This window comes from Cygnus atratus, chromosome 13 (genome assembly GCF_013377495.2).
Source record: "Cygnus atratus isolate AKBS03 ecotype Queensland, Australia chromosome 13, CAtr_DNAZoo_HiC_assembly, whole genome shotgun sequence".
In the NCBI taxonomy this organism is placed as follows: domain Eukaryota; kingdom Metazoa; phylum Chordata; class Aves; order Anseriformes; family Anatidae; genus Cygnus; species Cygnus atratus.
The window spans coordinates 18,093,686-18,120,890 of record NC_066374.1 but is presented as its reverse complement, the minus strand read 5'-3'; the positions used below and the strand labels follow the sequence as shown (position 1 = coordinate 18,120,890).

The following is a 27,205-nucleotide window of genomic DNA, read 5'->3' as shown; positions in this document are numbered from 1 at the left end:
GTCGTCACTGTTCTGTGTTTGAAATCCACCCTACCTTCTCAACCAGTTGGATTTTTCAGAGACCTGGGCAACCGGCTCTAGGTGGCCCTCCTTGAGTAGGGGGCTTGGACAAGATGACCTCCAGGTGTCCATTCCAACCTCAGCCATTCTGTGATGCTGATAATCTTCCACATGATGTTCCGCTCTCCTGACATGGCCTTGTTGCAGGGACTTGCCATCACGCTTGCCTTTCTGCTTTGGGAAGTCTTGGGTCACGTTGTACCGTTGCTTCCAGCCACTGCATTCAGCCTGCTGGCTAGCTCCAGAGCAGGTTCTTTTCTGACTGTCACCAGGGTGAAGCCCCAAGATGTCACCTACCAATATCAAACATTAGACTCTAAAATATGCTTCTCCACTCTTCCCTCAATTTCTTCTTTTCACTGGACAAAATAATATATTTTGTTCAGCACTATGAACAACTCTCACTTCCTGTTTTGTGTGAAATGACATCAACTGCCATGATACAAGTAACGTTTAAGAATAAACCAAATTGTGTCTATTTTCACATCAAAATACCTTAAGCAAATAAATGTCTGCCCAAAATAATAATCCTACATCATCCAGAGGTGTTAGTTAAGAGACTCTATTTATATGATGCAGATTATAAATAGGCATTCAAAGGATTTTCGCAGAAGGGGCTGATGAGCTGTGCTACAGGGCGTGGGAACTACTTAAATTGGCTTTACTGTCAAAGCCAGTGTTTTTTGAGACTACATCATCAGTTTTTCCTGGCCTTCTGACTCTCCATTTACTTTACTGTTGCTGTATTCTGAATGCAGTTCTTTCTTTACCTCTGATATGTTTAGATTGTATATGTGTGTGTATATATATAACAGTAAGTATATAGAAATAAGCATGAACACTTGCAACATGATATATGCAATACAATATCATATCTTTATATACTAAAGTATCCTTTATGAAGGACTATTAATTAAAAAGCAAGATTAAAGCCACTTTAATCAGCAGTGTGGCTTTGCTGAATAAACCTTACATTCAGCCATATTTCAAAGTGGACATATATAAATCACAAGAATTATTACCGTTTCATCATTTGAAGTCTGCAAATGGCTGATTTTGGAATGAAAAACATATGTAGCTATGCAGATAATGCTAAATAAATTATTTTCAAAACCCACATTTATATATTTTTTATTGTGTGGAAAATGCATGTCCACAGGGGGGGGAAAAAAAATCATCTAAATTTTGCTATAAAGATTTTTAAAATATATATATTTTTTCCTTTTGGAAATTTCTACAGTCTGCTTCAATATTGCAACACATATGGTACAAAAATCGTACTTTCAAGACAATTACTATTTTTAAACAGTTTTCAAAATTGCCCCAAATAATAGCTTGTGTACAAAAACTGGTATGTTTTGTATTTTATAACAAGCAGCTTAACATTTTCTAAACTTTGACAAATTTCTTCCTAAATTTTTTTTAATGTAATAATAGGATTAGTTTGACTACCCCTAATTTTTCTTTCTCTTTTTATATAATGTACGTAGGCACTGGTGGTATATTAGGAGTACTTCTGAGTCTTTCTAGTTCTGTCTTACTGCTTTCTTTAGTTCTTAGAAGCCTCTATGGACATACAGGTCAAAGCTGTTGAAGATGTTCTTTTTTTTTTTCTCCTTTCTCTCACCAAACATACGTGTGTATACATGGCCTGTAACATAGATATTTATGTACCAATTCAGTTGCTATGATTTTGATAAAGCATTTCTGGCTTTTGTTGTATTTTGATTAAAGATTTACAGTTCTCCTTTTGCCTCAAACCTCATTTTTAAAGGCCAAAAGAGAAAAGAAACCCCAAACCATAAACACATTAAGTGAAATATCCATAGTGGCTTCAGTTAATGGTATTTCCTTAAAGCAGATAAGTTACTGAGCCCCCTTTTAAAACAGGAGTGTTAATTTACTGCTTCCTTTCATCTGTTGAAATAATTACTTTTCTTTTTTGCCTTCAGTAGTTTGTTCTGGTCATTAACATTTCTGTAAAATTAAGTTTGAAAGGTGCTTTTAATGTTCAGATAGACTGCAGTGCATGTTTGACTGTTAAAATCAACCTACTTAAGGCAGAACTAATGTTTAACACTCGCAGCCATTTGAAGTAGTTCACTGCCCAGTTTAATGGTGCTGCCAAGGGCAATGGTCACATTACTTGCTATTATATTTTGGGGGTTTGTTATGCCAGCAATAAAGACAATCCGTGATATTTCTGAAAATATTGGCTTAGATCTTAAAGACATCATTTTTCCACTAACAAGCTATAAACTTTAATTTCTTGGGGAATAGCGGACAAGAAACACCAACCCCAGCTCTTGGCCACGTTCACCATTTAGGAGTGGTAGCTGCATGCTACATTGTTAGTGTTGAATGACTTTTCCTGCAAGATTTGTTGAAAAAGACATCATCAAACTGTACTAAAAACACAGTGATGGTCAACTGCACTGGAAGAAGTCATTTTATGTAATGGTAATTGGATTTTTCATTTTGTATGGTATCGAGACGGTTTTAAGACACCTAATCTGGCAAGTGAGAGTGACCTGGGGCAGCTCAGCCTGGCCTCATGGAAACTTGGTGCAGGAGGTGTGAGGAGCACTGCCCAGAGACAATTTGGCTGCTGCATTGTGAGGTGTGGTCATAGACCAACTATGGTAGCTTCTGTTTCATTGCAATTGTTGTGGATTTTCCTGGTTTAGTTGCTACAAAACTAGGTGTCTCTGTCATGCAGTATAAAAACGCTTCTCCAGCCTTGCGTTGAGAATAGCTCTTCCCAGTGGCTGAATCCACTTAGGGGCAATCTAACTAACACTTCCTCAATCTGTGTATTTTGGAACATAGGTCAAAGATCATTTATGGGAATCTTTGAGCACATACAGGAAAAAAAATGTAACTAGTTCTTTATGTAGCAGAATAGATGGACACTTTGCTTAAGTCTTCAGGAAGTTTGATGGGAAAAGCCATGTATAGGATTGGACCCCAAGTAACAAACAACCAAATGAGGGAATGCACATCATTTCTGTTCCTTTCTGAGGTGATGAACGTATAACAAAATGGCTGCTTTTTCTTCTTTGATGAGCAGGAGCAGACAGAATTTGGAAATAAAACAATACATCTTCTCAACCAGAAAAAATTATATATATTTACTAAATAGTAAGTAAAATTTTCCCCTTGGCTAGTCTATTGCAATTTTACAAGCTTCAACAATGCTGAATGGATGTTATTGAGAAGTGAATTTGGCTCATTCTTTTTATGCTTTTAATAAATACTCAAGGGAAAAGCGGTTGTTCAAAATGAAATACAAATAAACATAGAATTTATTCTCAGTAGGCATTCTGAGGAACATGGAGCTTGAGTTTTATTCCATTTTTTTTTTCTGGTACTTGCAAGCAAAACTAAAATATTCATATAAGCTGTCAGTTCTCTAAAGTGAATTCATCCTTTTTAAAAAATAAAACTAAATATAAATTCAGTGGATAGAACAGAAACAATGTGAGACATAACAAATGACATTTCTGCCCCAAAGTACATCATTGTAATGGACCATATTATTCTGGACTGTGGATATAAATGATTTTTTTTCTTTTCACAGCGTTCTGTAACAATTCTTGAGACACAGTCATGCACAAAATGTCATTTGTAATTATAGCAGTTTGCCATTTTTATCTGCTCCATGCTTGTTTCTTGTTTGATTGATAGTCCATGTCATGCTGATACTTAACAGAAGTTACCAGTTTTTATTACCTAAATTTCTGGACAAGGTTAGAATTTTTTGTTTGAAGGAAGAATTAAAAAAAAAAAAGTTGGTTACCTCCCAGTGCATTCTTCACATGGAGTCCTAGGGAGTCACTCAGGACCCACAGAGAAATATAGTTAGTGGAATACACTTAATGGTATAAAGAAGAATTTAGTCTGTGGGCTTCATTTCTGACTGATCATTGCCCAAATTTTGAAATAGGCCTTCAAAAATGTATGACTCCCCAGGTAGTGTCCTGAGGAGAGTCAAGGCACCTCTTTGGGATCCATAATTATTTGGATTACTGTTTACTTTTTTTTTATATATATATTCTTACTTTGAAAAAAAAATAGTTACACAGTCTAATAGTTGTTGGTTTAAACAAATCATACAGATATTTTTGCTTGTTCTAGACTGTATATCCTCCAACTTAGATACCTTTTGTCAGAAGTAATGCAGGTTGATTTTAAGTCAGTATTTATTATTAGAGAGTATAAATTCAGACACCACACATCATAAAAGCAAGAGCACATTTTATTGTTTGAGAATGACTGAACTGCAAAGGTTCCATAGTACCCGGACAGAGGTTGGCTCTTGAAAACCATATATTTTATTTGATTTCTTAGAAGATATGTATGAAAATACCTTCCCAGGTAAGGTTCATGCTTCAATAATATTTTGATCCCGTTTGTTCTTCATTACCTTTATGTGGTTGCATAAATCACCCAGAAATAGCTTTATCACCTTGGGTTGCAATAACCTTTATGAAAACTTATGTGCTCGAATGGCATGATATGACTATACAGCATCGATACCTTTCCGAATTTTACAAAACTAGCTGATTAAAGCTGATTTAAATACTACTTTCAGTCTAGAACTCTGCCGTTTTAATAATCAATTAAAACATTGTTTCATTGTGTTTATTCAGCACATAGAAAGCACTGCTTGACATGTATTAGACCTTATGTAGCAGTACACAGCTGTAGCCCATCCAGCATTTTCCAAATGAGTTTGCACAAGGAATAAAAGATTGCCATCTGAGCAACACTGGAGGGAGACAAGAGCAGACAAAAGGCAGTTAAGCGCTACAAAAAAAAGAAAAGACCCTGTTGAGAGAGAAATTTCTGAGCAAATGCCTCAATTTCACAGGGAGACACTGTAGCAGGCAATGTACATTGATTTTAGCACATGAAGTACATTCCATTTGGGATTCATTAAGCTTCATTTTGTGCACTATCATAAATGGGTTTGTCAGCTACTCTCTCAAGTAATGCACAGTTTCAAAGCAAGGAGGTAGAATAAACCAAAGTGAAAATACAGTGTGCCCTGCAAAGGGCGTAAGCCAGTCTTAATAGAAAAATGCTCTGGTTACTCAAACCCATAAGTCACGGTAGCAATAATCAAAACATAATCATTTTAAAAAGAATTTATGCTTATAGACTTTTTGATACAACTTAAAACGTCAATAAGTTCATGCTCCCAGCTGACCTGGTAGAAATCCCACTGGAATGGCAGATGCACTAATGGAGTTCACAGCCTTTATTTCTGTCATTTTGAAAAAAAATATGCAGAATTCCATTTGATACTTCTTAGTTATTCTTTTTTTTTTTTTTTTTTACTGAATAGGGGCAAGGTACGTTTTGTTTCAGTCACAGTTGCTTTGTCAACTTACGTATTTGCAGCAGGCGGTTGCCAAAGCAGCTGTTTTCTTTCCCCTCCGTGTTTACTTGGGAGCCAGCTGCAGAGCTCGCCCTGGCACTTCACCACCTCTCCAGGCTTCGGCTGCCAAATCCAGAGGCTGCAGAAAGTGGCATGCCTGTGAGGCTGGGCTTTTCAGCAATCCAACCTAGTCCAAGGATGGTTTGAAACCTGTTTGTGAATGAGTGAGAGGTGTAGAGTACTGGTTTTCTGCATAATTTGTTTGAGTTTGTATTTCGTTTTAGTTCGTATTTTGTTTTCAGTTAGGAAGCATGCAAGTCCAAGAGATTTATCCAAAAATCTGCCTAGTAGATTTGTATTTAGTTATGATAACACTAGTGGCATTTTTTTGTCTTAAAGTCGACTAGAACTTATAGTGATTTAAAAGCAGAAGATTTGTGAAGTTTCTGAAAATTTTCCTGGAGTGATTGGTTTGCAATCCCAAATCAATAAAAGAACAGTATTGTACATGCACATAGCTCTGTGAAAAAATAAATATATCTTCATTTGCTTGGTGCTCAGGTTTTTGTGCTTTGGCATGAATGGATATTAGGATTTTATTAAAGAAATTAGCCTAAACATCGGGACTTTATTGCCAAACTTTGCTCTATGCCACATACCATAGCAGAGCATGACTTCATGTGTCTTGCTGTTTCAGGTGGATAGCAGAAGTCTTGGGCAGAGAGAATAGAGGGAAAAAAGCTGGCCAGCTTCTGGGAACAGTACTCTTGGACTGTACTAGTAGCCTCGTAGAGGAAAGCATAGGACCCTGGATTTAGCTACTTGTAATTTAAATACTTTATTTAACACTTTTTTGTTGTTGTTGCAAGTGATGTTTTGTCTCGGGTATGTAACTGGGAGTTGCAGTAGCGAGGTGGTCACTGAATATGCTCTGTGAAGTGAACCTGCAGCGTGTGGCAGCACAGGTTTCGGCCTCCCCAGGAGCCACACTCAACACTCAGGCTGATCTGAAGGGAGGATACAGTAGATAAATGTCAGATAGCTGCTCCTTTCTGCAGAAAGTTTTCCACTTTCTTTGCTTTCCTCAGTATTTGATCTTTCAAAAGAGCTCAGGATAAGTGACAGCAGTAGACTTAACAGTTATTAGGTTGCAAAGTAGTGGATGAGGACTACGTGGTGGTTAGCTTACATTTATGCTGTGATCGTAGCTGCCATTTGGGTCAGAAAGAGTTTTCCCTTTTGATAGATTGGCTGTGTGCTAGGAAAACTTGTCTTTCCCCAGAGCATCATGTAATTATTTGGTGGCAAAGAGTTGTGCTACGTTGCTATGGACATGCAGCTCTCCACTCCGAGAGCTGCTGTAATACTGATATATGTGACTCTAATCATTCTGTCACTAAGATGTAATATCGATACACCAGGACAAAATTTCTATCAGAGGGCCTATTACTTGCCCTCTTAGTCGAAGAGGGGAGGACTGGGATAAGCCAAATTCTGACTGTTTCTTAGCCCGAGAGGGACATTAGATTCAGTTCTGTGACCTCCAATACCTGCAGGAGATATGGTGCTATTGAAACAGCAGCACTTAGGAGTGCTGCTGCACACCAGGGGCTGGCTGAACCCTCCAGGGGGAAAAGGGTGTCAGTCTTGTTCTGCGCAGGAGCCTGGTTTCTGCAGCAGGAGCTGGGCTGGGAGGCAGGGCCATGCCACAGCTGGTCCCCTCTGCCTGTGCTGTGGGACTGAAGGATGTGTGCTGTGCAGCACGGGAGGTCTGAGGAGCTGGTGTGAGACTAAAGTTTTATTTGGAAGACTACGTAAGGACTGTGTCAGGAATTATACTGGTAACAGCCACGGCACGGAAGTGCTACTCACCTATAGAATTAAAACAGTGAAAAGGTAGATTTAAAAAGGATGAATTTCTCATGTTTCTTGATAATCAGGGTTTATAAAATCAACGTGTAACTGAACTGAGTTGAAATGCTAGGATATATAAACAGGGTACTTCTCTGACATCTGAAGAATGTCATAATTAATTCAAAAGGAACTTTAAGGTGTTCATCTTTCTATGTATATTTTCCTATTAAAGCAGTCATATTTCTCCAAGCAATCAGTTTTGAAAGTTGTCTTATTTCTACAGAGCAAAAATAATGCTGGTGAACATCCCCTAACTGCAGTCATAATTATTTCTGATTAAAAGTGCCTTGGCCTTACAGCACCAGGGAAATTAATAGGCGAAGGTTTCTACAAGTTTTAGAAGATGAGCAAAGACATACTCCCTCTTAAAATTATTTAAGCAGGTGCTGTGGGAAGCCATTGCTTTTATAAGGCTCTTCAGATGTTTACAGCAAAACATTTTTTCCCAGTGATTGAATTTTTCGAAGTACTAAAATACCATGGAGAAATATGTTTCCCACCAGTTTTATGGCTCCCTGGATGCATTCTATACAAACCTTGTATGTGCTTGGACACAAACACTCTATTGCAAAAAGATATCTTGCCATTTTAACAAGCTATACTGCTTTGAAAGGATACACTGCATCACCAGTGGGAATGTCAGTACCTTAAGAGTAATACTTCTTTAAGGGTACTATTTTATTAAAGCAGACCTCAGTAATTTGTTCCTGACTGTTATACACCCTTATTTTATTAAAGGTATTTTACATCTGTGGAGGAGATTACTACCACTCCTATTTTCTCCACTACTTGGCTTTAATGGATGGTGTGGAATATAATATTTATTAAGCCTAAGCAGGGGAGGACATAATAGCAGAATTGTCCTTTATAACCTATTTTATACAGCTGTAAAATAAACCTTAATAAAGCAGGAATAATTATCCAGAAATAGGAAATGGAGTACTCTGCCTGCTTCAAATATTTGAGGGATTTAACTGCTAGTTACACATGTACTTCAAGAAATTGAACTTAACAGTAATAATACTGATACTAAGTTGGTACTATTTTTAAACAAATTAGGAGAGATGAGGTTATCTTGGCTGTTATAATTGCTATGTTAACATAAATCATATAATGCATAACTTTATAATCTCTCTATAGTATTAACAGAAGACTTTACAAAAATATTTGTACTAATTAACTTTGAGGTTTAGAGTTCTTTTGCCTGTGTTCGGATGGCACCCATGGCTGGCTCCCTGGCTTCCAGTCAGCTCTGCTGGTGATCACTAAACGTTGATGTCGAGGAATAACATCGCTCCTTATTGCACCATTCTGTGCGCCTTTACATTTCCTTCTGGCCACTCAGGACCTACATTTACTGCCTGGACCCCAGAAGGCAATGAGTGTCTTGAATCCAGCCTGGTTTTGCCTTGGGTTAGGAACACAGGCTTTTGGAAGGGAAGAATGCCATTTCAAGTATGTCCTTTGCCATGTACCTAACATATGCATGGTTGACATGTGAATAGTTCCCTAGACCAGGAAGACAAGTTAAAAAGCCTTTCCTGGTGGCACATTTGCAGCTTAAGCAGGCAGGTGGAGCTTTTCAGGTGTGAAATGGGAATACAAGCAGAGCTGCCATCCTGGTGAAAATTTGGTCCCACTGATCACAGCTCCCTGGAAGCACTTACACGGTTGTGTGTATTTTGTGAATAGGAAAAAATGGGATCTTGCTAATGAGATCTGTTTCAAATTATTTATTACACTACCAAATGCTGCAATAAAGGGAGTAGAAGATGAAAATTATTTAAAAGCACGTTGTATATTTTTATTGTGAGTGGGACATGAAAGAGTGTGGCTGACTGTGGAGACACGGGCTGCCTTTCCTTTGGCTGGTCAGTAGGCTTGTCAGGGCTCTCGTGCAGTCCTGGCCGGCAGACATGCACGGGGCCTGCTCGCGGGGCACACCTCAGCCTTCAGGCCCGCCGGTGTCAGTGGCCATCACGGGCAGCCACCAGCTTGGCCTGCCCACCCTGCAGGCCGCACCAGCCGCGAGCTGCCGCCTGTCCAGAGGCCACATCACTGCACTTTGTGGTGCTGGGATTGAGTTATCACGGCTCTTGGATGCACGCTCAGGCAGTTTATTAATGCGAGTGCCATGCCTCGCTGACCGTGGCTGTGTTTGGCCAGGAGCTGGCTGGCACGTGCTGCCTGTGGACATGGCGCAGCGGGCACGACTCTCTGCGAGCGGGTGTCCCCCTCTGCCTGCAGGGGACTGGTGCTCTCCGACCAGCTCAGGCTGCCCGGCCGCTGTGCTGGCCTTCAGCCTGTTCCTAACTATCCTCATCACACCCCGCCCATGTTTCCACACCAGCATTATGCAATAATTTTGTTTATTGCACTGCTTACTGGATAGATTTATTTTTCTGTTTCTTGTGTGATTTTTCTTCTTGGTAGCAATCGTTGGAATCTGTCTCAGAGAGAAAGGGAAAGGTTTTGTACTAAGGACCTGATGTGGCTTTGTGAGAAATTGATTCCTGATCAGATATTCCAGAAAGACTGGAAGAGCAGTTCCTGTCTAGCTCCTTCCTTCCTGATTTCTTCCTCCTGTTGTCCTATTTATTTATTTTATTTTCATAAATGAATATTGTGGAAATGATTGGGACTGAAGTTATTACATTAATTATCCAAACTGACATTTTTGCAGTGTGTGAAAGGACAGGGTGGTATGTAAAATAGATGCACTAAGAACACCTACAGTATGACAACAAGTAGCAGGGTAATTGCTGAAAATGAAGTCTTTTCTGCTGTCCCTTCCCTTCAACATCTGTTGTTCCATATGGAGTCATAAATATTTGCAACAAAATAGTTGAAGAAATAATCTCAACATTAATAGGGAAAAGCTGAATCCGCCAAGAAAATTGAAGAATCTTTTTTTTTTTCTTGGCAAGTTCCTCCTACCCATCCTCATCTGACAGTTTAAAATCTCAGTAGAGGAGTAGTCAGACTACAGTGATACTTAAAAATCACCATGAAAAAACCTTTGTGAATGTTAACAGGAGAGTTAGCTGAAAAAAAAAAAAAAGATTTCTTGATAATGGCCATGAGCAGGATTTTGTTTATGTCATTCGTTGTTTCATTTTCTTCCTTTCTTCCATGTCACAATTTTGTTACTAGCCTTTTATTGAATAATTCACATTTTCACTTTTCTCTACTGTCAGTAGAAATAATGCTTCTTGCCCGTGTGAGGAATGACAAGTTACTATTACTAGCTGAAAGTTACTAGTTGCTTTAAATTGCCATATGGAAAATGCAGATTGACAGTAATTAAGCTTCTCCATAGATTTAGGAGATAAAGCACAGAGCAACCTCAAATGTTTTGGAATCCAGATTACCAAAACCTCCCCGAGGAACAGTTCATATCATAAAGCAGGTATAATAATAATACAGACAAACAATTAATTGTAAATAATTATTGCACAGATAAAATATAGTACTTTGGAAGGCTTTTAATACACTTATTGGTAGCATTAATTGTACTTACACTTTTTCATAATGAGCATAATTTAATCAATTGACATCAGTAGTATTTTTCCTAATCTGTATGTATTGAACTTCAGACTGAAGTTATTTGCTATGAAACATTTAATTTCGTATATCTGTCCAATGAATTACTGCACTCCTCCATATAATTTTTTAATGCTGTAAAATGCAAATCTCATCTAACTTAGGTCCTTTTCTTGTTAAGGTTGGAATTAATGAAATATTTTCAGGTGCTTTTACTGTCAGTGCCATGTGAACATCAGAGCATATTGTAAATATGTTGAAGTTATAAATAGGTATAATTTTCTGTCTTATTAATGAGAGTACATTGATGAAAATGTCAAAGCTGTATAATTATGTGCCCCTTGTTAAAGAGTGCACAGATAAAGACAATTTTTAAACTCTTATTTTAGTGTTTCCTGCCAAAATTTTCATTTCTCTGCTTTTTGCTTCCTTCTCCTACTCTAACACTAAGTGCCTTCTTTATGACATCTTTCAGGAAAACACACCCTCGTACTTCCTGAGAGCAGGTCTATAGAAAGGGTAGTCTATGCATTGCTTGCGCAGCTCACCTTCTATTTTTCACTACAGTAATATTCAGTTTTTCCTAAGCCAGCACATTGCTTTAAATGTAACAGACATGCTCTACATTTTCCCCCTGTGTTGGAAACAATGAAGAGATTTTACAAAACACTTCAGGACAAAAATCAATTGATTTCAGATTGCATGGGTGAGAACCAGCTGGGAAGCAGATACTGTGAAGCGGAGGATAGTTGATGTTGCTGTTTTGTTATAGTTTCCAAAAGCTTTTAGGGCAGCCTGGAAATGTATATATAATGATTAGATACTATTTTTAAAGTGAAGTTTCTTTATGGCAAAGCTCAGTAGTGAAACATACTTGTGTGCTCTCAAGTTGTATCAATCATTTGAAAATGAAGTAAAGTCTGATTTAAAGCTAGTGCAGTGGATTAATCAGATACTCCCCAGTCGCATTCATTGACCCTGTTCATTCAGGGACTGTAATTAAGAAAAACAGCAGTGACTTTAAATTTGGCACCTGAATCACAAGGTTAAAGCAGTAAATTTCTAAGTCTGGTTGGGGCCAGGTTAGAAGGAGGTATTTCTCCTCACTGATGAAGAGGAGTGCTCAACTCCTGGCAGAGAAGCAATGAGTGAGGGTGAGAAAGGCAGGCAGATGTCTATGGAGGATTTTCAGACACAAGACAGACAACCCTGTCCTTGCAGACCAACAGATATAAAATATTTGAAATAAACAGTGCTTCAGATTACAGGATTTACATACTTTTTGTAAAAGAAAAAACAAAACAAAAAACCCAACAACAAAAAAAGACTACTAGTTACTAGTTAAGCAAAACAAAAGTTGCTAAGGTTTAAAATTAAAATAAGAAATCTCACTTGTTTTGGAAAACTGCTTCTTGCTGTCAAAAATTAGGATCTGAGCCCTAATTCTGCCAAAATAGCCATTTTTCGTCACCACTGCTTATCACTGTCTTTGTGAATTAGAAATACAACTGGAAGTCAAGGGTTATCAGTTTGGATAATTTGGCAAATGATGCTATTTCAAATAAAAATATAATATCTTACTTGCAAAGATGGGTAGGACATACAACTCAGCTGGTGTTGCAGATGCTCTGTTTTGTTTTATTAAAGGTCAAAACAGTGCATTAGAGCACCTAGGCTGTTCTTTTCTAACTGTGGACCATTAAATGTAATCCCCATCATTCAAATATGAAGCTTAAAGAATTATAATTATGATAAACCATTTTAGTCCCTAGCTTTCTAAATTGTATGCCATAGGCAGAGAACAGGAATGACCCCAGTGCCATCTATGTCCAAAACCGTATTATTAATGCTGGCTGAAGGTTTTCTAAGATCGAATGTCTTAGTTAGTAACAGATTAATAGCTATAAATTCTGTATGATTTTTTTAATGCTTTTCTCTACATGTCACGTATTTATTTAATGCATTATAACTTATGTTGTATAAACTATTTGAGGTGAGGCTTACATGTAATGCCTCCAAACAGGTAAGTTTTGAAGTATATGTGAGTAAATAACTTGATAATCTAACTACTGCTAGGTAGTTTGTAAATTTTAGCTTTAATATTTCTAGCTTGTTTTGAGAGGGATGTGACGTGTCAAGTATACCAGGTATATGAATGATGGATTTAAAAGCATACCTTTTGAAAGAACATAAACCAGCTGGTAAACAAAATTGCCTGTTGGTTTGGGCTGTGCACTGTCATGCAGGGAGCAATTTGTGTTACTCATGTTCCCAGTGCTGCATTTAGTCCATAGCTTGATGCTTAATTTTCCAATCCAGATTTCTGCAACTTAGGCAGAAGATGGAAGATGAAATACTTTAGTATATTGCATTAACAACAAGAAACTTTCTAGCACCTTTCCACATGCTTTCCTGGGATAATAATTCAATTCACTGTTAGTATTTACTCTGTATTTCTTTCCTCTGAAATACACTTTTTGCTTTCGTCTATTCACCTGGATGCCAGCTAGAAATTAAAATAAAAAGACTGCCCTCTAAATGGATTCCTGAATGCTATTATAAAGCATGGCAGGTTTAACAAACAAGCTCAATAAAAGTAGTTCCCACTTTGTTCAATAAATAGGAAGGTTGGTTGTGTCCTTGGTTAGATAGTATTTGTCCTAGCTTTATTTCTTGTGTATTCTGTTGTACTGTATGTGCGAGTGCTGCTTTTAGCATTTATATCTTCAGTTTTCTTTAAAATCAAAATGCTGAAATCAACATCTTTTTTTTTCTTTTAAAGTGATGCATTTGAGACAATCTGCAAAAAATGCTTCCAACACATGCCATTTTAATTGCTTTACCAATAAGGATTTCTTAAGCCTAGCTAATAAATTTCTGCCGAACTGTGCACTTACTCAGAATATGGACAAGATGTAGACACCATTCAAATGTGAAGACCTATTACAAGATTGAAATAGATTTCTAATGCATTTATCATTCATCTTTGCAGAGTGTGATTTCAATCAGAAAAAAAATGATGAATGGTTTGACAGTTTCCACCCATATACGCTAAAACATAATATGCTTCTTCTAGTTTTCAGCTATTACAGACTTTAACATGCAATGTGACCTTGGTCTGCAAAGCATGTTTGGTTAGCACAAAAACTTAATCATAAGAAGTCATAAGTAGAATCCTTCTTCTTTACTGCCCTTTTTCTGGGACTTGGAAATTTATTGCTTGTGGGACAGGTAGGATATGAACAATGGGCCAAATAGAGTCCAGGGTTATCTCATCTGTGTGAAAACTGCTGCTGAAAATCGATGTGACCTCTGCTACACTGTCATCCCAATTCCCACCCTCTGTGTCCTATTTGTCTTTTGGTAGAAGCTTAGATCTGTGTGCTGTCTCTATGTGTCTCTCTTGGGCCAGATTATCAAAATGAATCATTGCCTGCATACCTCTTATATTTCTATTTATTTTCCTGGTGTTGACTAGGTCTGATGAAATATGATTCTTTTTGCATTTGATCCTCACTGCAGCAAGCAGCACCTAATTTAGCTGTGTCTATCTCTTTAAAGAAGAGTAATACTATTTTGAAACTTCAATCTGCTGTACAGTAACATTACAAACCATAGACCATGCAACCTGTCTTCACAGTCAATAGTAATTTTCCTTTCAGCCAATTTAATGTTATTACTTTCATCTCCAAATAGGAGAGATTTCTAGAGATTTTAAAGCCGCTATAGTCTTCTGTTATGCATACTTCATGTATTACTTTATTTTTCAAATGCCACTTCTGTTCAGTATTTTGTGACTTAGGTATTATTTCTGTGTAGCAACACATGCAACAACTAATCAGTTCATTTTAAAAACTGTCACTGATAGAAAATACGTAAATATGAGAAACAGTGTATCTGAATCAGCACAAATTCTGTGTCTGAGTCTGTTACCAGAGGGGTTTTTGTTTGTTTGTTCAAGAAATGGATCGTTTAAATTACACGAACACAGCTCTAAAATGATAGCTATGAAGATGTGAAGAGGTTACTGGCTTTTGTTGTTATTAGTCCTGGAGAGTCATTATGAAGATGTTCCATTTAATGAACTCACACAGTGAAAACAAATATACTCCCTCAATAGAGATTTCAAAGAATACTTGAGATCTGCTAATGCTCCTGGCTTAGTTGTCAGTAGGTGTGTTTTAGAAACAGCAAAAAGCGCTTGCTGCTCAATAGGTGCTCCTGGAGGTTGTTAAACTAGATAACAGTACTGCTGCAGAGACACTGTGGTTTAATTTGTTGTGGTCAGATTCCTTCTGATTTATTTATTTATTTATTTATTAATAAGAGAAGTGGGAGAAGGGAGGCCTTTTGGATACAGTGTGGTCCAATTGTAAATCCTGGAATTAATATGACCAAGACACTTGACAAATGAAACTATCAGGACTGTCTGTGCAGTTGCCATTAGAAAACACATGCATCATGAACTTATGGACAATATATTAGTTTCAAACTTTACTAAAAAGCAATTGCTGAGAAGCTATTCATGATTTCTGCAAGTGCCAAGGAGATTAGAAGAGTGTATTATATATGGACTGGATTTCCCTAGAATGTTATACCAATATTTTTAACATTTCAGAGAAAAACAAGTGTGCAGAGTTTGTCTTTAAAGCCTGCTAGCAGATTTTAATTTTATGATTTTCAGCAATAAACTCGATGTTTAAAACGAATACTTGGAGAAGTAGTACACAAAGGGATCTGAGAGAAGGAGATATATCTATTATTATCCTAAAATATCATTAAATTGTCTATTCAGAAATGTGAGTTTGTTGGTGAGAGTACAGATTCATCACAAAATCTGAAAGATTTTTGAAAAATAATTACTAATATCATTGTTTATTTCTGTGTACACATTTCTATTGTCTGTGCACAGCTCGATCTATAGCAACTTGATCTAACTGAAACAACAAGCAGAGGGGAAGTTACCAGGCCCCAATTCTACAATTTATAAGAGATGCATCAATCTAGCTCTGTGCAGTAAATCACAGGAGCAGGGCCCAGCGCCGGAGTGCCCTCTCCTCCCTGGCTGCTCCTGTGACCCCCCACCACCCAGCTTTACACCTTCGGTAGAGATAACTCAGCAAAGCAAAGCATGTTTGGCTACTGCCCGTGACTAGAAAGGCTGACCGTAGCAAGGCACTTGTTAAGAAAGCCTGTGCTGACGCTTTACTGACAGCCTGGAGTTGGTGCTAGCTAAGCAGGAGGGGATGACTCAGTGGAGATTATTTACTGCTGAGTACGGGAAGGATAATGCTAAAGGGGTAAAGAGATGTGATACATTTCTTGATTAGAATTTTTTCAAGGTTATAGCAACAAAAAATGCTCGTCGCAGAATAGCAAACATGATAGAATGAAGAAAAGTCGTTCAGGTTTAATGAACTGCGTAATACTGTTATAATTCTGTAGTATAATTCTGTAGAATTTGAGATATAATAGTCTATACTCTATTAGAGCTACATTATAGTCTTCAGTATATTTATTATTGCTCTGAATTATTTTGCAAACTTGCCTTAGCAACAGCCATGGCTGCCCAAAGACTGAAACAATGTCAATTTTGCTAATATGCTTGTATTTTGACTTCCAGGGAAACAGTTTCTAGAAATGACATTTACCTATATTTCCAATGCTTTCTGATGTTGCTTTTAAACCTATCTTTACAGAAGAGGTCCAAATTGCCATTCCAATAATGAAACCAACCTTAGATAAAGTCCAACTGGCTGGACAGGCCTTGCCTCCTGGATTTCCTGCGCCATTTCTTTTTGCTGATGGTCTTTCATCAGTAGAAACACTATTAACCAACATTCAGGTAAATTGTTCTCTATAGGGCCAGGCTATGTCATGACAGATAAAATGTATTTCTTTTTCAGTCTCTTTAAAAAGTTTCAGAAACTATTTTGTATCTGCAATTCTAATTTCTTTTATTTAATGTAATGCTTAGGTTTTCACTGTCTGGCATTATTGATTATGAAAGAGTTTTATGCATTGTCTATTTGACTTAATAGTTGGCAATAATGGTCATATTAAAATTCACCAGTCTCATTATTCCTCCTTTGCTTCTCCCTGCAGTTGACCAAGGTCAGCAATGATATGGCACTTCATTTGCAATAAACTGTATCAGTAGGATGAATGTGCAAACGCTATACTGAATGATACCATGCCAGAAATTTGCCCTTATCTAACATTTAGCTACTTTAAATGCACAGTTGCATTCCAGGTCTGTAGGTTCCTGATATTTTATTTTTCCTAGAGGAAGTAAAAGAAACAAATGGATGAATTTCGTCACTGCTGAAACAAAACGTTATTTTCAGCTCTTACATTTGCATGTGTTTTAGGGCCTTCTGAAAGTGGCTGTGGACAATGCCAGAGTCCAGGAAAAGCAGATACAGCAGGAAAAGAAAGAGTTAAAGATGGAGCTTTGTAGAGAGAGAGAACTAAGAGAGAGCTTGGAAAGGCAACTTACAGCTGAGCTGCAAAGCAGAGGTGAGTGAATGAAAAATGGAGTTTAGATATCTATTAAATGTATAACCCTTTGGCATTTCCAGCTGGAGCTATTGAGGACTCGGAGTTAACTGACATTCATACTTCAGTGTAATGCAGCAGTGGACTAGCACTGGTAATGAAAGATTTAAATTTAATAAAAACAGAATGAAGCACACTTTTCTGTAAGCAGACAGAACAGTGACTGAAGGATTATTTCCTGGAGGGCAACTGGCCGCAGAGTGTTTTGGCTGGTTCTGTGGAGGAAGGCTGATTCAGTTTCATGGCGTTCACATGCATTATTACCACTCTGCCTGTGTATTCCCAGCCTGATTTCTTCATTTGACAGCTTTAATTTCTTTTGTTTCCTGCTATTATCCTCCAAGCATTGAGGATCAGTCTTATTTTGAGAAAGATAATATGTCTGTAATTTGGGTATTTAGGTGATTTTTTTTTCATCATCTTACCACTTACCTAGCCTACACTTCCTGAGTAATGGAGATTTCTGTAGTTTAGGTATTAGTCAGTTAATTTTTCTTGTGGATAGCTTCAGTGCAACAAAATAGATGAAGTACAAGAAGTTGCCTACCCAAGTGCAAGATCTGAAACAAATAACCCTAGATAATTTATTTTCCATCAGAAGAGTGAGATACAAAAGCACTCCCAATATGGGGCCTTCTAAGAAAACCATGACTGTTTAGAAGCTTTTGATAATAATAGGCAATTAAATTGGTAAATCTAATTTTTCGCTGTGATATTGCAAAGCAGGCAGTCTTCTTTTTAAAATTCAAATCTTCATCTAAAGGAGAGAAATAGTTTTTTTATGTGCCAAAAGCTACTTCTAGATTACATCCATGAAATCAGAAAGATAAAGCTAGATAAGACCACAAACATAAATGCCAAGTACTATCTGCCTGTGCATTTTGAATTGAAATTAGGTGTGGGGAACAGACCTGTCTACAGCACCAAGGCTCAGTAAGAGATGACAAAGAAGGACACTTCTAAGTCGAATTGTGGAGGATCAGTAAATACTATTGAAGTTGTTCAATTGCAGTGGGTGTTCAAAATCATTGCATCACCCCAGTGTAAGTGTAGATGAGACTGTTGTATTTCTATAAAACAAAACTTAATCTCAGTGTAAGCAGACAGCACACTATGTACCTCCTGAGTCACATTTAAGTCAACAAAAACCTTAAGTCATTCACAAACTTTGTTGGCTTCTGGCTCAAAGGAGAATTTCTCTAATAATCAATATCTTCAGAATTGTTTGTCTTTTAAGTCATCACCACATCCACATCTTCATTATTACAGAAAGTCAGAGAGAGGCTTTTCCACATGGTTTACTCAATTTTTCAAAGTTATGTTTCCAGATCACATTCTGGCATTAATAATTTATTAAGCCTCTCAGAGATTGCCCATGCAATGGTATCCTTTTATTCCCCTGACTTGAGCACTCACAAATCCAGACAGATCTGTAAAAGTTGATGAGAATGCAGATGAACAAGTGGTCACAAAAAGTTATGTAAATGCTGTTGATTTTCCCAGAATTCTTTCCATATTTTTAGTAATTTTTCTAACAATATCGTTGATTTGAAATTCACATTTGTCTAATATACAGGAGAAGCAAACAAATAAAATGGATTGCAAAATATTGCAAGGGTAAATTTACCTATAATTTTAACAATATTTTGGAACAACGTTTGCAACAGTGTATACACTAGCAGACTCTGAAATAGACTGTAAGTTAAGCATGGCATTCATGACGGAGCTCAAATTCTTTTTAGTCTGTTAGTTTTACCTACCTTTTCTAGTGCCATCACTTTTCCATTATGTATTAATTGTGCTTTAACAGCCATTCTTACAGTATATTTGCATTCCAGCAACAATTCAGAAACGCTTGAAGAAAGAAAAAAAGGCGAAGAGAAAATTGCAGGAAGCTTTGGAATTTGAATCAAAGAGAAGAGAACAAGTGGAACAGGCGCTTAAACAGGCCACATCAGGTGACGGTCTCAGGATGTTAAATGGTAATGTCTTAGTTGGCCTTTCACAGTTAACTTAAAATGATGTTTAATTAAGTGAAAAGCTGCATAAAGCAAATTCCAGAATAAAATACACAATCATTTCCTGAAATAATTAAAAATCTATTTCGGACCATGTGCTTTGGGTCATGAATTAAAACAAGAAAAGTCTGCAACTAGAGAAACAGAGCAGTTTACACAGGCATGACAAGAAATGCTGAATATATTACCAGAGAAATCTGTTACAGTGCCAGCTAAGACAATGTGAAATTTGGTTCCTATAAGGTTCTCTGAACTCTTCTGTCCCAGCAGATTCAATTTTAGAACTGCTGAGCTTCATTTTAAAAGCTGTTTGGCTGAAGTTTCCTTAGCCTCAGGATCTATTAAGTTTGTTAAATATGTATCAGCTTTATGAGCTGACTAGGTTTTTGAATACTTCCCAAATAGTCTTAAAAAACAAAATCAAATCAGTTAATTTGATAAACAGGGTGATTATGTTCCAGGTAGTGGGAGTATTCACTTCTCCTGTTTAATGTGGTTCTGATCAAATTGTACAATGTTGGTTTGAATCTTTGAGAATGAACCTACCTGAGTTTTAAGTAATTTCAGGTTCTGCAGCAAAGGTTTAGTCTGTGCATGCTTATCCTGAAATCTCTGCAGAGGCTCATAAATCAGTGTTATATTCAGTCTCTGCTACTTTTGTGTGTCATGTAGTCTTCATGTTAACTTTGTGCTGCCTACTTCGGCTACTGCTAGCAACTGAGCCATAATAACATAAGCGGACTCTGAAAACTGCCAGAACTGCTGGGTGAAAATAATCAGTTTAACCTGTCCTTTGTTCTCAGTTGTGAGGTGCACCCAAGCTGTTTTTTAAAGCTAGGGCAAGCCTGTCTACATGAACTGCCATTGCAACACTCTGCAATGGACCATGAGTTGTGATTTATCTGCAGCACCTAAGAGATATAAACTCTTTAACTATGAGAGCAACATGTTTCAGAGGCATTCTCATCTGCTGGGTTTTATAGTCCAGCATATCACTGCAACCAGGAACTGGCTGGTTTTTCTGATGTACTGACAGTGAACGGTGGTGATTCAGGCATGGATATACAGCATGTAGTTGCGCCATGATAAGGGAAAGTCTCCCAAGGTAGAGTGAGCGGACATAGCCAGCAGAGACCTTTTCTACCACCCCTACTGGATCAGAAAAAAGCCCAGATCAGATCCCACAGGCATAGCCAGCACCCTGTGGTGAATGTCAGATGAAAACTAAAATACTCCTATCCAGTAAGGTCATTCACCCACATTCTGTCATTGCTGGTAAGCACCTGCCGATCGCACTACAGTTAGGAGTACTCAGCAGTTCTGGAAGCCACAAATTAAAGGGTACCAACACGCCAGCAATGTGATTAACAGATCTTTACATCTGCTATTGTGGGCCTGCCTGCTAACATTTTGATTTGCAGGCACGCTCAGGTAGTCATATATATGTTAGTGCCTGCAAGAAGCTGATATTTACATGCTAATCTGATTGCACATGCAAATCAGGTAGCTCATTAGCATCTTAATCCACAATTTAATTGCAGGTACAATTTTATGGCAACAAAATGTGAAGGGCTATTCTGAATATTTTTAATTTAACTCTGACGGTCTGTCTCATTTAACAGATGCTGTTATTAGTTACAGATGACTTTGTCATTTTACGTATATACGAATTATTCTCTAAAAGGTTTGAAAAGAGAGAACCTTTTGAGATTAATAGTCCAGTGCCCTGAACTCTCCTTGCAAAAAAGAACCTGAATAAGGGGAACCCTATGTAATGAGTCACCTGTAATTTTATAAGAAAAAAATATATACATGGAAGTATTACTTATGTGCTTGTAAATATTTATAGGGCTACATATACACATATCACATATTTCATATAAACATATATGACTAGATATACTAGTCATACTACTTATAGTACTCTTACATGTACTTTAATCAGTTGCCCTGCTTTGACACAAGGGTTTGGTCAGGCTGCACAGTGACCAGCAAAATGTCATCTTTGCAATAGGCACTGACAAGTCCAACTAGAGCGACCTGAGAAGGCACCAGTACAGTTATTCTCTACTTGAGAATGTCAAGAACAGGCTTCTACACAGAAAAACTTTAAAACTGTACACGTCTCCCTTTCAGTTTTTTTTTTCTTTCTTTTTTTTTTCCTTTCCTGCTGTAATTTCTAAGTGCTGTATTATAAGGGAAGCAGATGTTTCTCCAGGATTCGAGGTACCATGGATTCAAATCACATACCCTTCACGCTAATCCTTGTTGGCACAAGGTGGATAATGGCATCTGTTATCATAACACCCTGGGGTGTTTGAGCCCTCAGCCCCACCCCAAAGGACTGTGCATACAGAGGTATATCAAGACAAAATTAAATAGTTCAAAACTGCATGTCATTATGACACTTTCTCAACTTGTAAAAAACAGCACAGTCCATTTTGGAAGGCTCCTCTCATAAATCTGGAAATGTTTCACAAAAATCACACGTAATTTTGCTTTGGGTGATGGAACATTCTTACAATATCCCGAGCTAAGTCTTTTAAATGAAATATTGCAACAGTCCCTATCTATAACATACGGTCACACATACACACATGTACACACATGCTGACTGGTACTGGCTGTATTCTCTAATTCTCTACTTTGCAGGTATATGCCTGGGAAAGCCAATTTGGTTTAATATTATCACAGTTTAATTTCCACTTTTATTTTTCATATGTCAGATGCCCTCATTCTCCAAGAGAATTTTACAGACAGATTATCATGGGTTGATTATTATCTGATCATCAGACAAATGTGAAGCACATTAAAAATAATTCAATGTTTGCACATTTTGAAAACGATTTACTACTGAAAATTCTATGAAGACCAAATGTTTTATGCAAGGCCGTGCAACTTGGTGATCACCCTAGTTTGCTATAAATATTTTTCTAAAGATGCATGAGAGAAGGACAAAGGGGAATGCATTAATCTTTGGTGTCACATCTTTCAGATGCTGGAATCCCAGATATGGAAATAGAACACAACGGAACCCAACACGACAGTGCAGCAATGCAAGGTGCAGTATGTACCTCCTCCCATCATTACTTTTTGAGATCAGGAATTTTATTTGTTTAAATAGAGGTGTGGGAAACTCTCATATTTAGCTGTCAGATATATGGGCTTAGTCCAAAACTGATTTTACACAGGATAGCAAGACAAACTACTACTGCTACACAGGTAGCAAGACAAAAGTTCCAGAGGTCTTCAAATAAATCTTAAATATTAATCTTAAATAAATGTGCACATACCGAAGGGAATTACAAGACCATCTGAGTTCTAGAGAATTCTATCTTAGGTATTGCCAGAACCAGTACAGTTAGAGATAGAAACATAACTTCTACAGTTTCTCAACTGTTAAAGGCTTGACTTTGCATACCTCTGGTACGCATCTGTCGTCCGTCTGTCATCTATATAGGAAAGCTTTCAAATATTTTTACTGTCTCTTTTTGTGATTTTCGGTTCATATGCTATGCATTACAAAGAAAGAGAGTTACAACTTCATTTTTATATATGCATATATATACATATATAATACGTCTATATATGTGTGTGTGTGTATGATTGGAGTTGTGCACTAAACACTGCAGTTTGAAATTTGTTTCTGCCTGAAATAGTCAAAATATTGGATAAGCACTTGGGATGTGTATTTAAATTTGACAAGCAGATTATTCGTACTGTTTATAATTCTGCTTATGATATCTGCTGAGATAAGCGCTCAGTGCTCTTCCAGTGACGTTCTGTGAGTCAAAGGTGCATCTGGACAGAATCTAGTGGAAAAAAAGGAAGTTAATTTCTGTATTTAACTGAAGAAAAAAATACAGTTAGCTCAAATCTGACTTTCCATCAAAAATGAATATAAACAGCTGTGGCGAGAGTGATGCACTGCAACTTCCAATAACCATTTACCTATTAGAAGAACTTCCTTAAACTTCCCGTAGTCTACTGATGAAAGAATGCCCTGTGATTTTATGATTTTTATTTCAGATTTTTTTTTAATCTCATCCCAACTATGTCATTCTTCAGTTCTAAAAGGCTTTGGGTCACAAAGTTTTTGTTCGGGTTAAAAGCCTGAACCAAGGGAGATCTGTATATTCACTGATTATATTCAGTATTGCTGAATTTGGTACCCCTCTGTGAAAGCAGAATATGTCAATTCTTGTCTTCACCACAATAATGAATGACAGCACACATTGGCTTCTCTGACAATTTCAGTGTGGTAATCCTGTTCATATGTAAATGTGTGATGAGTTTATCCAGTTCTTTCACTATGCACTCTCAGCTGATCAAAAAGATTTCTGAAGAACTCTATAGAGCATGTTTAGGTTACAAAGTGTTTCTATTCGGTAGCACCATCTCCTCCCTTTTTATTTCTGCTGATACTGTAGTATCTTTTTATTCTATTTTCCTTTGATTACAGTTTCTAAAACTTGTCAGCTACTCTTACACTGCGCTCTAACAATTTGGGCACACTCCCTCCATTGCCCCCTTCATTTGCTGCCTTTTGTTTTTTGGGCCCTGGGAGCAGGAAGGGTCAAAACACGTGTCCCTAACACTGTTTCCAAGCATCCAAAATCTCTCTCTTGTGCACAGAAAAAAGCTTTAGCATCAATGCAGACCTTTCTTTTTCTGTTGTCAATAGCTCTGCTGGACAGAAATCTATCATTCACATAGTGCTTTTCCTTTGAAATTCAATTAGTTTCACTGCCAGTATCTCCTTAAGATGGCTTAAAGGAAAATTGCAAAAATACGGCACAGCCATCTTTCACAGTGATTAAGTCATATCATATTTTATGCTCATTTCTTAAAATGATTTTATTAACACAAGCTGTTCATTTACTGGGATTCTGATATGCATTATAAATCTCTTCCATTTAGTAGAGTCATTTTCTCTATGCTTTGTATATTAATTGAACTGAAATTTTGTGTTGACAAGACTAAAACTTTTTTGAACTTTACAGTCTAATACTTCCATCCTCTAAACACCTGATCTTCTAGTCCAGCATAGCTTAGCCTGAGAGACGTTTTTTAGCTGAGAAAATAGATAAGTAATAGATCCTGTAGTTATGAAGACCCCTGCATAGCCAAGTGGTGTAGGAGAGGGTGATGCATGCACACAGATACCCTTCTGGTCTTGCTTCCATAACTCACTCTTGGGCAAGATAGTACATCAGCCATTTTATCAACCAATCTCCGTTTCACATAAAATAAACATACTGGGTGTCATTAAGTGCACCTTCAGATCAATGATTTTTGCAAATGACATTCAAGTACCATTCGAGTAGTGCATTTTTGCTGATAAAAGCAAATTAAATTAGCACAACTACAAGTGTGCTGATAAAAACTAAAACTGAACAGCAGCACCATTAGCTAACAAAGTAATATTTTCTCTTTACTGCTTTCTGCCATTTAGTTATTATCCTATTGGAAATCTAATTATAATCCTTTTACTCCCTAGTCAAACTTCACAGTTTTTGCAAGCTTAGCACTGACAAGTGATTTCATTACATTTGATTGCCCGCGCCCAGATTGACTTAACTTCACTCCGAGACCTAAAAGCCCTCTCAGTTTCTCAGATTCCCTGTTTGCACATTACAGCAACAGCTCCTTTAATTAATTAGCATGAACAGCAGTAACATGAACTGCTGAACAGAAAATAACATCATTTTATGATCGCAGGGAGACTTCTCCTTTTGCATGTTTATACCTTAGTTAACTTTTGTATTACTATATTTCATTGTTAGGGGATATTGGAACAATCAGCAAAGCAATGTTATCTTAAAATTTTAAAAAATAGATGCTACCATAATACTTGGTGATAACAATTCACAAAAAATAAAAGACTCTAAATTTCAAGAACGAGGCAACAGCATAGGCGTACAGACTTTCCTGAGGTGAAAACTTGTTTCAGAGGTAATATAGTTCACTGTACATGCAATGGGAGAGTCAAATGGGGCTGCTGCTGCTTTTGTTTGTGAAATAACCTGGCAGAGATTTAGCACAGAAACTGTTAGTAACCATGAATAACTTCTTATTTTTATCTGTTTGCCAAAGACGAAGGACTGTTGACATTTGGGACATATTTTATTTTTTCTTATTTAGAAAAACAGGCTATATTTTTTCAATATTCTGATATAACCTGCTTATTTTTAAATCCAGCCTACAATAAAAAAGAGGGGGGGGGGAAGGTGTAGTGTTTTTTAAGAAGTTTAATTTCTTTGTTATTCTATCAAATTATACCTCCAGATGCTGCAATCCTCTGAAACCAACCATGCTAGGGAATTTCAGAGTAGTCTTCAATTGCAGGAGATAAATTCAACATCACAGAAATTACAGTGCTATTGTCCTGGTCTTCCTTTCACTGAAAAAAATGTTCAAGCACTTAGAGTTTAACATGAGAACAGACCAGAACCCTGTGATTAGAAAATCTGAGATTAAACTAAAGAGGCCTGATATATTCCCTGTGAGCAAGTCCTTCACTGTCTGCTTCATTTGAGTCTCAGGTCTTTTCTTCGTTCTCCTGTCCAAACCATGCTGTCTCTAATGCATGTCCTACTCTGGCTGCTCTGACTTAGTAAACCTCTAGTAGCTGTCTTGTGCTGCACCATTTTGCAGTGTTTTTAGAAAAAATCTTTTGACCTACCCCCACCTCCTGAAATAATTAGTGTGCAACTAAGTAGACTCTCATATCTGTGATATGGCAATGCACTAGTGAAAGCTGTCTCATTAGCTGCTAACCAAAAGGCTGCTCATGAGATTACAGTACTCACTGACTACATAGCTCTCCTTCTGGTGTTCAAATGCAGGGCTTTAAAAATAATGGTGTCATTGATCTTGATCTCAGTGTTATTTGTGCTTTTGGTACAGAATATTTTTCTGAATCTCTGTCTCTGTAACCACACACAAAATGGAGGAAGCTGAGATTTTGTGATTTACTGAAAACAAAAGGTGAGGAAAGGTTCCCCCAGGAGACTCTTGAATGTGAAGGTCCATACCTTTCTATTCTTACAAAGGGCTCAAACATTTATTCAATAATTCAGTGTCAGTATTTCCTCAGCAGGAACCACTATGTTACCTCCCTTCCTACTCAAGCTGACAATGGCAATCCAGCATCTGCGTAGTTAGTATTCAGTGAACATACTCTTGTCCTTGGCTATTGTTACTCATTATAATTCCTATTTTCTGTACAAGTTTTTAGGTCTTTTAACATAGATGTGGAAATACTTGACAGAGTCAAGTGAATAGTCCTAAGCACAAAGTAAGTGGGGCAGAAAACCAAATGGCACACGTCTATGAGCGTGTAACAGCGCAGCACCGGGCACCCAGGCCTAGGCCTGGCAGTGCTCCCAGCGGCAGCAGCACATCAGCTGCACATAGGACAGCAGAGAGCACGCCTGTGGCAAAGGGGCAATCGGAAAGAGCGAGAGATTAATAGAAAGAGAACGGAGCTTCATTCGTACTGCTGCTTACAGAAGCACTCGTTCATGCTCTTTCGTGAGTCTGGCAGGAACCATGCCCTGCTTACAGTGTGCTATCTTTCCTCTTTCGCTGCTCAATTTGTTAAGTATTTACAGATAAATGGAAGAGAAAAGTGTTGCTGGAGAACTAGCAAAGCAAGCAAAGAAGTCATCTTCACTCACTGTTGTTACTCTGCTGAATGACTAGCCCAAAAACATGAGAACCAGCT

General features: G+C 37.5%; 1 protein-coding gene across 1 annotated transcript in view; it reads left to right on the top strand.

Annotated features, from left to right (window-relative positions):
- The window catches only part of DACH2 (dachshund family transcription factor 2), a 283,098-nt gene extending 256,148 nt beyond the window's left edge, over positions 1–26,950 (top strand). The window contains exons 10-14 of the mRNA XM_035541609.2: positions 16,600–16,745; positions 17,272–17,419; positions 19,297–19,440; positions 22,472–22,542; positions 26,750–26,950. Coding sequence (XP_035397502.2) covers positions 16,600–16,745; positions 17,272–17,419; positions 19,297–19,440; positions 22,472–22,542; positions 26,750–26,950 — 710 coding nt within the window. The remainder of the gene's footprint in view (positions 1–16,599; positions 16,746–17,271; positions 17,420–19,296; positions 19,441–22,471; positions 22,543–26,749) is intronic.
- Positions 26,951–27,205: the final 255 nt, after the last annotated feature.